The sequence below is a fragment of the Carlito syrichta genome, unplaced genomic scaffold (assembly GCF_000164805.1).
Source record: "Carlito syrichta isolate Samal-C Ts95f unplaced genomic scaffold, Tarsius_syrichta-2.0.1 Scaffold311587, whole genome shotgun sequence".
Classification (NCBI taxonomy): Eukaryota; Metazoa; Chordata; class Mammalia; order Primates; family Tarsiidae; genus Carlito; species Carlito syrichta.
This window is the reverse complement of record NW_007255683.1, coordinates 57,792-68,946: the sequence shown is the minus strand read 5'-3', so window position 1 is coordinate 68,946 and position 11,155 is coordinate 57,792. Positions and strand designations below refer to the sequence as shown.

Genomic DNA, 11,155 nt, shown 5'->3' with positions numbered 1-11,155 from the left:
CAAGTTGCCCAGGCAGGTCTCGAACCCGCGGGCTCAGGCAATCCACTCACTTCAGCCTCCAAAGGCACAGGATTACAGGCTGAGCCAGCGAGCCGGCTCAGAATTTTCTTACTTAGGTACCTGCCTTCCATCTGGAAGAACCAGCTTTGTTAAAGTGAGTTCTGAATGTTCACTGGATTGGGCTACTGCTTTTTTGTTTTTTTTTGAGTTGGAGTCTTACTCTGCTGCCCAGGCACCCTCCACCTGCTGGGGTCAGGTGCTCCGTCCCGCCTCAGCCTTGCAAGTAGCTGGAACTACAGGCATAAGCCACCATGCCTGGCTAATTTTATTTTATTGTAGAGATGAGGTCTCACCAAATTGCTCAGGCTGGTCTCGAACCCCCGGGCTCAGGTAATTCTCTCGTCTCTGCCTCCCAAAGTGCTGTGATTACAGGCACGAGCTACCACGCCAAGCAGAGGCTGCTGTTAATGAACTCTTCACTTCAGGTTGTTCATACTCAGAGCTGTAGGACCTCCCTAGAAGAGTCTTGATGGTTTTGATCAGGTCTGTAACTTTTCCAAGGTCTATTTCCTCATCTGTAATACGGGAGCAATCTCCGTTTGATTCTATTTGGCCTACTGTGATTTTTTTGTGGAAGATTAAAGTACTTTAATATTCTCCAGAAGCCGGACTCGGTGGCTCATCCTGTAATCCCGCACCTTTGGGAGGCTGAGGTGAGTGGATGACCTGAGCCCGCGGGTTCGAGACCCGCCTGGGCAGGCGAGACCTCATCTCTACAATAAATCAAAAAATGAGCTGGGCGTGGTAGCGCGCCTGTAATTCCGGTTACTTGGAAGGCTGAGGCAGAAGAATCCCTGGAGCCTGGCAAGGTCGAGGCTGCGGTGGCCGGGAGTGGCCACTGTACTTTAGTCTGGGCGACAGAGTGAGACTCCAACTCAAAATAAATAATAAATAAATAAAAATTAAAATTTAAAATATTCTCCAGAGATGATTCTTTCCAGATTTTCCAAGATGTAAAGGAAGGTGTTGGAGGCATTGACTTCCTTAAATGCTCCTCCATCTGGTCAAAACTCCAGTTTTCAGGATCTCCCCTCCATTAACCTGTGTGTGTGTGTGTGTGTGTAGTATGCATATATATATATACATGTATGTATGGGGCAGGTACTCTAAGAGTGAAGAGTTCAGACAGATGATAGGCTATGATCTCAAGAAGTAGCCAGGTTTGTGAGAGCAACTTGTATATAAATAGAAAAATGCAAGCCGGGCTTGGTGGCTCAGCCTGTAATCCCGTGCTTTGGGACGCTGAGGTGAGTGGGTTGCCTGAGACTGCGGGTTTGACACCTGCCTGGGCAACTTGGGGAGACCTCATCTCCACAATAAATCAAAAATGAGCCGGGCGTGGTAGCGCACGCCTGTAGTTCCAGCTACTTGGAAGGCTGAGGCTGAAGGATCACCAGAGCCCAGCAGGGCGAGGCTGCGGTGGCCGGGAGTGGCCATTGCACTCCAGTCTGGGTGACAGAGTGAGACTCCAACTCAAAAAAGAGAAAAATGCAGTGTTGTGCACAAGCTATCAATACGTGGCAGGTGCCAGAAATTTAAATTGCTAGCTGAAGGATGAGCAGCAGTTTGCCAGGCAGGGGTGGCGTATGGGGAAGAAAAGTTTTCAGGAGTCTGGAGTCAAATGAGGGGAACAACTGTGTTCAGAGTCTGGGACACAGAGTCTGAAATGAGGAAGTGGAGGGCGGGTGCAGTGGCTCACACCTGTAATCCCAGCACTTTGGGAGGCCAAGGCAGGAGGAGTTCTTGAACCCAGGAGTTTGAGACCAGCCTGGGCAACATAGCAAGACCTCGTCTCTACAAGAAAATAAAAAATTAGCCAGGGGTGGTGGTGTATGCCTGTAGTTTCAGCTACTTGGGAGGCTGAGGCAGAAGGATCACCTGAGCCCAGGAGGTTGAGGCTGCAGTGAGCCATGATTGTACTACTGCACTTCAGCCTGGGCAACAGAGTAAGATTCTGACTTCAAAAAAAAAAAGAAAGAAGGAAAGAAGTGAATAAATGAGGAGGAAGGTAGGAGTCAGGTTCTGAAGCAACTTGAACTTTATTTATTTATTTGAGTTGGAATCTCACTCTGTTGCCCAGGCTGGAGTGTAGTGCTATGTTCAAGGCCACTGCAACCTCGACCTGCTGGGCTCAGGTGATCCTTCTGCCTCAGCCTTCCAAGTAGCTGGACCTACATGTGCGTGCCACCACACCTGGCTAATTTTTTTGATTTACTGTAGTGACGAGGTCTCACCAAGTTGCCAAGACTGATCTTGACCCCTGGACTCAGGCAATGCCTCCCAAAGTACTGGGATTACAGGCTTGAGCCACTGAACCCGGCCAGAACATGGACTTTATTTTAAGGGTAGGGGAGAACTGCTGGAAGAAATTGAGATTTGAGCTGGGCTTGGTGGCTCACCCTGTAATTTCGCACCTTGGGAGGCTGAGGTGAGTGGATTGCCTGAGCCCGCGGGTTCGAGACCCACCTGGGCAACTTGGTGAGACCTCATCTCTACAATAAATCAAAAAATTAGCGGGGTGTGGTAGCGTGTGCCTGTAGTTCCAACTACTTGGAAGGCTGAGGCGGAAGGATCGCCAGAGTCCCAGCAACTCGAGGCTGCGGTGGCTGGGAGTGGCCACTGCCCTCTAGTCTGGGCAACAGAGTGAGACTCCAACTCAAAAAAAAAAAAGGAAAGGAAGAAATTGAGATTTGGAGTCACATGTTTGGGTTTTGTGAATTACTTGTAGGAAGAGGGTCCACACTGGAAGCAGAAATCTGTGGTTTAATAAGGGATGATGGTAGTCAGAGCTAGGACAGTGGCAGTGGAGATAGATATGGATGAACTGGAGAAAGATTTAGGAAGTATATATTCTTAGGCTATGCATGGTGACTCATGCCAGTAATCCCAGCACTTTGGGAGGCTGAGGCGGGCAGATCATTTGAGCCCAGGAGTTCGAGACCAGCCTAGAAAACATAGTGAAGCAGGGCTTGGTGGCTCAGCCTGTAATCCCGCGCCTTTGGGAGGCTGAGATGAGTGGATTGTCTGAGCCCGCGGGTTCGAGACCCGCCTGGGCAGCGAGACCTCATCTCTACAATAAATCAAAAAATCAGCCGGGCGTGGTAGCGCATGCCTGTAATTCCAGCTACTTGGAAGGCTGAGGCAGAAGGATTGCTGGAGGCCAGCAGGTCGAGGCTGTGGTGGCCGGGAGCATCCACTGCACTCCAGTCTGGGCGACAGAGTGCTACTCCAACTCAAAAAAAATAAAAAATAAATAAATAAAATAAATAAATAAATAAAATAAAATAAGTTCTTCTTTTCACATGCATCAAGAAGTATATGAAGTATTATTGCAATCTTAGGTCTTATATTACATTTTAGAACATACAGTACCTCTTTTTTGCAAGTGTTAACAGGATGTTTAATCCAGCCAAACAGATCACATCTAGTCAACTTAATATATGTAGGGTCATTTTCCAAACTGTTTTACTTAGAAATGCAGGAGAAGAGACTCTCCTTTCCTACTACTTATCAAAACCATAATGTGATAATGGTCAGAAATGCTTCAAAGGAACTGTAAATACTTTTTTTTTTAGAGACTGCCTCATTCTGTCACCCAGGCTGGAGTGCCACTATACCTGGCTAATTTTTAAATTTTTGTAGACAGGGATCTTGCTATGTTGTCCTGGCCTCAAGAAATCCTCCTGCCGTGGCTTCCCAGAGTGCTGGGATTACAGTTGTGAGCTACTGCCCTAGTTCCAACACATTCTTTTTTTTTTTGAGTTGGAGTCTCACTCTGTCGCCCAGACTGGAGTGCAGTGGCCGCTCCCGGCCACCGCAGCCTTGTCCTGCTGGGCTCTGGCGATCCTTCCGCCTCAGCCTTCCAAGTAGCTGGAACTACAGGCGCACGCTACCACACCTGGCTAATATTTTTGGATTTATTGTAGAGATGAGGTCTCGCCAAGTTGCCCAGGCGGGCCTCGAACCCGCGGGCTCAGGCAGTCCACCCACCTCAACCTGCTGGGCTCCGCGATCCTTCCGCCTCAGCCTTCCGAGTAGCTGGAACTATAGGCGGGTGCTACCACGCCCGGCTCATTTTGATTTATTGTAGAGATGAGGTCTCACCAATTTGCCCAGGCGGGTCTCGAACCTTTTTTTTTTTTTTGAGTTGGGAGTCTCACTCTGTCACCCAGGCTGGAGTGCAGTGGCACTCTTACGGCCACCACAGCCTCGACCAGCTGGGCTCAGGTGGTCTTCTGCCTCAGCCACCATGTCCAGCTAACTTTTTGATTTATTGTAGAGACAAGGTCTCACCTTGAACCCTCAGGTTCATCTTGAACCCTTGAGCTCAGGCAGTCCTCTTGCCTCCACCTCCCAAAGTGCTAGATTACAGGCGTGAGCCACTGTGCCTGGCAATACTAGAGCTCTTTTTTTTTTGAGTTGGAGTCTCACTCTTTCGCCCAGACTGGAGTGCAGTGGCCGCTCCCGGCCACCGCAGCCTCGACCTGCTGGTCTCCTTCTGCCTCAGCCTTCCAAATAGCCGGAATAACAGGCGCGCCCGGCTGATTTTTTGATTTATTGTAGAGATGAGGTCTCGCTGCCCAGGCGGGTCTTGAACCCGCGGGCTCAGGCAATCCACTCAACTCAGCCTCCCAAAGGCGTGGGATTACAGGCTGAGCCACCGAGCCCGGCAGAGCTCTTTTTTTTTCTTTTTTTGAGTTGGAGTCTCACTCTGTCGCCCAGACTGGAGTGCAGTGGCCGCTCCCGGCCACCGCAGCCTCGACCTGCTGGGCTCCGGCGATCCTTCCGCCTCAGCCTTCCAAGTAGCCGGAATTATAGGCATGTACTACCACGCCCGGCTGATTTTTTTATTTATTGTAGAGATGAGGTCTCGCCGCCCAGGCCGGTCTCGAACCCCGGGGCTCAGGCAATCCACTCACCTCAGCCTCCCAAAGGCGCGGAATTACAGGCTGAGCCACCGAGCCCGGCTAATGCTAGAGCTCTTTTACACAGACTTTTAGCCTGATGGAAGGAAGGGTAGCCAGACTGGTGGTCTGGTTAGTTTGTCTAGGAGCTACTGACTTTGGTTGGCTTTGGGCACCCTGTTTCCACTGCCTCTGCTCAGGGGTATTGTTTTCCCTGTCTGTTCCCTCTTCCCCAACCTCTTTGTGGCTCATGTTTTGCAATGTTCATGACAAGTAGATATCTGAGACCCGAGCAACAACACCAACCCCCACATCATTCTCTTCCCATCTGTGTTTCAGAGAGTAATGGCTTCCTGTGTCCTGCACACTGGGCAGAAGATGCCCCTGATTGGTCTGGGTACCTGGAAGAGTGAGCCTGGCCAGGTAAGTAATGGGGGAAGAGAAGGGAAACTTGTTGAACCTGGTAGAGAAAAGACAGAAATTGGGAAAGGGGCCCTGTGTTTTCCCTAGCAGTCCCACTCCTATACTCCACTTGCAGTAGGGATAAGCCTTGATGGCAATGGGAAGAGATAGAAGAGACCAACAGTAAGCCCTTGGCTTCCCCAGCTGACTCAGAGGATGGGCCAAGGGCATAGGAAGAACATCTTTCTCTAACTGGATCTGCATTGAGTACTGTGGCAGACTCGGGGCCCCTCTGTGCCCAACCCTGTGCTATTATCACTAATATGGCAGTTATCACCCCATGCTGTGATCATATCTCCTCTCATGCTGAGCTTATTGAAGACTGGGCCTCTCCCTAGTATTCAGTCTAGAATTAGGCACATAGCAAGTGTCAAGCTTTGAAGAATAACCAGGTCAACTGTATAGACTGAAGGTTAGCAAACTTTTTTTAAGGAACCAGATGGTTAATAGTTTAGATTTTGTTGGACATGTTACAAAATGGAGGTGATTATATACTTATATAACCATTTAATAAGTAACCATTTAAAAATGTAAGAACTCTTCTTGGCTCAAGGGCTGTTTAAAAAAAAGTTGATAGTTTACTGACCTTCGGTGTAAACCTTCCCAGCTGAGGAGAACCTGGAATAGAGACCTGCTTTCTTTTTTTTTTTTTTCTTTTGAGTCAGAGTCTCACTCTGTCTCCCAGACTGAAGTGCAGTGGCCACTCCTGGCCACTGCCGCCTTGACCTGCTGGGCTCCGGCGATCCTTCCGCCTCAGCCTTCCAAGTAGCCAGAATTACAGGCATGCGCTACCACGCCGGGCTGATTTTTTGATTTATTGTAGAGATGAGGTCTCGCTGCACAGGTGGGTCTCGAATCCACGGGCTCAGGCAATCCGCTCACCTCAGCTTCCCAAAGGCGCGGGATTACAGGCTGAGCCACTGAGCCCGGCTTTTTTCCCTTTCTTGAGTTGGAGTCTCACTCTGTTGCCCAGGCTGGAGTGTAGTGGCATGCTCATGGCCACCGCAGCCTCAACCTGCTGGGCTCCAGCGATCCTTCCACCTCAGCATTCCAAGTAACTGGAACTATAGGGACGTGCTACCATGCCCGACTAATTTTTGAATTATTGTAGAAACAGGATCTCGCCCAGCTGCCTAGGCTGGTCTCCAACCCGCGGCCTCAGGCAATCCACTCACCTCGGCCTCCCTAAGTGCTGGGATTATAGGCTGAGCCACCCAACCCAGCTGATGCCAGATTTTTTGTCTACTTTTTAGCAAGTTAACTGATCCGTCCTTCTTACTTGATGCCTGTTTTCTGCTCTCTCATTAGGGGGTTCTAGGCCCAACTTCTGGCTTATCTCTTTGCCTTCCTTACTCTTTTTCCCCCTCACACCTCTTTTGCTGGCCTGAGCTTCCTGAGCTTATTCTGTCTACTTGGCTTCTTGAGGGTCTCTCCCTTTATGGCCTTGGCCTAGGAAATGTTTTCCTGTATCATGTCTCTCTAACCAGCTCTTCATGGCTGGGAACCTGTCTCCATGATCTACACTGTTTTTTGCCTATTTGTCCATCCATTTTCTGTTTCAAAAAATATTTACTAAAGCCTTCTTAATGCTAGATGCTGGGTACATATTGTTAGTTTTTTGGTGAACCCTGCTGAGGTGGCTTGGGTGGGAAGGAACTTTGGAGACTGGGAAGGAAACTTTCTGGCAGGATAAAGTGTTTGAGGCCTTCGAGGAGGCTTCTGTCCTCTAGACTAGAATCATCTTCCATTTTTCCATCCCCACTGCATAAATGGCCCTGGTATATTCTTTTCCCTTTAACAGTGACCTGGGGTAGCGGGGAATAGTTTTTGGTCCAAACCAACAGAGCTGAAACCTCTGCTTCTCTCATATGACAGGTGAAAGCAGCTATTAAGTATGCCCTTAGTGTGGGCTATCGCCACATTGACTGTGCTGCTATCTATGGCAATGAGACTGAGATTGGGGAGGCTCTGAAGGAGAACGTGGGACCAGGCAAGGTGAGGACTGGGGCTATGCAGAGGGTGGGGTGAGAGAACTCAGACACTGAAGCTGGGGCTGGATGGAAGGAATCTGGCATCAGTTTCCAGCTTCTAGCTGATGCCAAACTCCTTTCAGTTCCTCTCCCAGAGTTGAGGGTGGGTAAGAATGGGTGCCTGTGGCTCTTCTCACTGTGGGCCCTGCCCCCTGCACTAGACAGTGTCTCGGGAGGAACTGTTTGTGACATCCAAGCTGTGGAACACCAAGCACCACCCTGAGGATGTGGAGCCTGCTCTCCAAAAGACACTGGCTGACCTCCAGCTTGAGTATATGGACTTGTACCTGATGCACTGGCCTTATGCCTTTGAGTGAGTCTTGCTAGAGTCTTCGTCTGGGGAGTCGGGGTGAGTGGGGTGGTATTAGTAACTTATTGTAAGTCACAGCAACAGAGCAGGATAGGAACACTCATCTGTGTGGCAAGCGGAGGAGCTTGACACGAGATCTGAACCTTTTCTGCAATAGCAGCCAGGAGTTCAGTTGTAGAAAAAGAAAGATAGGTTCACGTGGTGTGTACCAAGTATATGCAAGTGTCCCCTCCTGCTCCCTTTATTCTTTATTCTTTTTTTTTTTTTTGAGTCTCACTCTGTCGCCCAGGCTGGAGTGCGGTGGCATACTCACAGCCACTGCTGCCTCTACCTGCTGGGTTCAGCGATCTTTCCACTTCAGCCTTCCAAGTAGCTGGAACAACAGATGTGTACCACCATGCCCAGCTAATTTTTTTGATTTATGTGGAGATGAGTTCTTGCCATGTTGCCCAGGCTGGTCTCGAACCCCTGGGCACAGGCAATCCACTCACCTGAGCCTCCCAAAGTCTGGGATTAAGGGCCACCGTTCCCAGCTTCCCTTTATTCTTTCAGGAAATGTGCTGACCCTTCTGTTGAGGTAGGCCCTAGGGTTGCAGTAACGAATAAGCTCCAGCAGAGAGTGTGAAAAGAGCCCACCATCATCAGCACTCTGCCCTGTACTGGAAGAAGGCTGGAAGAGCAGGTAACTCCCCAAGGAGGAAGGAGTTAAAGAAGACTTCCCAGAGGAGAGGAGATACCAGTCCAGGAAGAAGAAGAGGGGGAATAGGCATTCCACGTAGACTTAACATCTGAGATGTAATCTGGAAGGATGAAAAACCATGGGTGTTCCTAATTCTTGACCTTTTACCCCCTTTGGGCTTGGAGTTTGGTATGGAGTAGCTGGATGGGCAGGTAGGACAGAAGCCTGGCATATGTGCCCACACTTGTGGGGCTGTCTCTTACTCAGGCGGGGAGACAACCCCTTCCCCAAGAATGCCGATGGGACTATACGCTATGACTCTACCCACTACAAAGAGACCTGGAAAGCTATGGAGGCACTGGTAGCAAAGGGCTTGGTGCGGGCGCTGGGCCTGTCCAACTTCAACAGTCGGCAGATTGATGATATACTCAGTGTGGCCTCTGTGCGCCCAGCTGTCTTACAGGTGAGCACAGTGAGCATATCAGTGGTTTAGGAGTTGGTGATGGGGACAACTTAATGGAGATGGCAAGCAATTTGTCAGAAGTGTTGGTGTAGAAGTCTTTTGCATAAAAGTGGGTTTGAAGCCCTGGGAGAGAATGAAATCGCCAATGAAAAATGGTGAGAAAAGTAGACAGGGGAAGCGGAGGAGTCAGTAATGGAGTGCTGGTCCAGATATGCTTGTCTGGGTGGGGCCGGGCAAGTTGAGTGTGACCACCCCATGATGATGGGTTGTTTCTTGGCTCAGGTGGAATGCCACCCATACTTGGCTCAGAATGAGCTAATTGCCCACTGTCAAACACGCGGCCTAGAGATGACTGCTTTTAGCCCTTTGGGATCCTCTGATCGTGCGTGGCGTGATCCTGATGAACCTGTCCTGCTTGAGGAACCAGTGGTCCTGGCATTGGCTGAAAAGTATGGCCGATCTCCAGCTCAGATCTTGCTCAGGTACAGGACACTCCTAGGGAAAGGACCCCTGGGTTGGGACGCAAGGGTTAAGGGATTCCATATCTGAGTGTCTCCGTGAGACTGGGGATCTTACCATGTGATCTGGGAGGAGGCCACTCGAGGCATATTCCCCCATTCCAGTGGGGTTCAGGTGATGCAAGAGTTTAGGGAAGGCTGCATGGATGACAAAATAATGCTTACAAATACTTTTTCCTTTTTCTCATCTACCTTAATCCCCCAACTTAGGTGGCAGGTCCAGAGGAAAGTGATTTGCATCCCCAAAAGTGTCACCCCTTCTCGTATCCTTCAGAACATTCAGGTACTTGGAAATAGGTTCTATCTTATTTAGTTTATTGGGACACTTTATATCCCCAACTGCCTAGCTAAAAAGGCAGTGTTGTGAAACCCCAGCTTATGCTCACAAGGCTGACTTTCTTGAACTCTACTCTCTGTCCCCAGGTGTTTGACTTCACTTTTAGCCCAGAAGAGATGAAGCAGCTAAATGCCCTGAACAAAAATTGGCGATATATTGTACCCATGCTAACGGTGAGGATGTATCACCTCCCAGAGTTAGGGAATGTGAGATTTAGGATGGGATTTTGGCTCAAGTCTGGTCTCAGGCTTGCTGGTCATGGGAGCGAAAGAATGTTGTTGGTGAGAGTACTATCCTGGGTATAATGCTCTCTTTCCTCTGTATTGAGCTTGGGAAGTAGTATGGTTCAGTGATAAGGCGTGTATAACCTATGGGTCCCAGTTCTGCCTCCTGGTATTTTATAACCTAGAGCAAGTTATTTAACTTCTCCAAGCCTCAGCTTATTATAAAGTGAACCCAGTTCCTGATATATAGTAGATTTTTAGTAAATGATATGAGAGGAGCCCAGAAGGCATTATTGACCTTGTTAGAGAGGTTGGGTTGAGGGTGAAGTCTGCTGCACAAAGGGAAATAACTCGTTCCTAGCCACTTGATCCTAGTTGAGAAATTCTTAGGGACAGGGACAGGTACATATTAGACTATGGGTTTGGTGCTGGAATACTGTTGATACTGTGGCATTCTCTGAGGTGGCGATCCTGGCCACTGCCACCTGGCATAGTGCTGTATACAGATGAGTTTGTTTAGGAAGACATGGGGAAGATGAGTCTTTGGAATGACAACTCCTACTAATGGAGTCCTCTATCTGTCTTTCTTTCCAGGTGGATGGGAAGAGGGTCCCAAGGGATGCAGGGCACCCTCTGTACCCCTTTAATGACCCATACTGAGACCACAGCTTCTTGGCTTCCCTTCCAACTCTCCAGCTGTGATGTCCTGCCACCCAGAAAGAGAATTAATAAAGCCATTGGAACATCCACGTTGCTTGTTCATTTGTCTGATCAGGCTGGGATGGAAGTGGTTTCTCTCAGACATAACAGACCTTGGGCTGCTGGCTGTGACCTGCCCTTAAAGCCTAAGCTTCCTTATCTTTCTTGATTTTGGAGGAACCTGCAAGGCAGGTAAATTCTACTTCTGTATTCCTGCATTAGGCATGTTGGGGGAGTAGTGCCATCTAGTGGCAGATTTTAGCACTGCTTGCTTTCCCTAGCGTTGTCTTACCAAGAATGCCAAAACCCTAACGCCTTAGGAGTGAGATCAGGGCAGTGATTGTCCTCTGGTTTCAAGAAACAGCTTAGCCGGAGCCTTGAGTTTCCATCCCCCTGTCCTGATCAATGCCTAGGTTTCGGAGTATGAAGAGCCCAAAGACATATGTATACATTTTTTTTTTTTTTTTTT

At 49.1% G+C, this 11,155-nt stretch overlaps 1 protein-coding gene across 2 annotated transcripts in view; it reads left to right on the top strand.

Annotated features, from left to right (window-relative positions):
• AKR1A1 (aldo-keto reductase family 1 member A1) overlaps nucleotides 1-10,736 on the top strand; it is a 12,834-nt gene extending 2,098 nt beyond the window's left edge. The window contains exons 1-9 of one of the 2 annotated variants that reach the window (XM_021717956.1): nucleotides 1,585-1,644; nucleotides 5,306-5,387; nucleotides 7,302-7,421; nucleotides 7,618-7,769; nucleotides 8,713-8,908; nucleotides 9,191-9,390; nucleotides 9,637-9,709; nucleotides 9,850-9,936; nucleotides 10,582-10,736. In XM_021717956.1, coding sequence (XP_021573631.1) covers nucleotides 5,310-5,387; nucleotides 7,302-7,421; nucleotides 7,618-7,769; nucleotides 8,713-8,908; nucleotides 9,191-9,390; nucleotides 9,637-9,709; nucleotides 9,850-9,936; nucleotides 10,582-10,647 — 972 coding nt within the window. In that variant the 5' untranslated portion in view covers nucleotides 1,585-1,644; nucleotides 5,306-5,309 and the 3' untranslated portion in view covers nucleotides 10,648-10,736. Of the gene's footprint in view, nucleotides 1-1,584; nucleotides 1,645-5,303; nucleotides 5,388-7,301; nucleotides 7,422-7,617; nucleotides 7,770-8,712; nucleotides 8,909-9,190; nucleotides 9,391-9,636; nucleotides 9,710-9,849; nucleotides 9,937-10,581 lie in introns of those variants that run through there. The other variant, XM_008068837.1, reaches the window with a different exon arrangement.
• The last annotated feature ends 419 nt before the right edge of the window (nucleotides 10,737-11,155 follow it).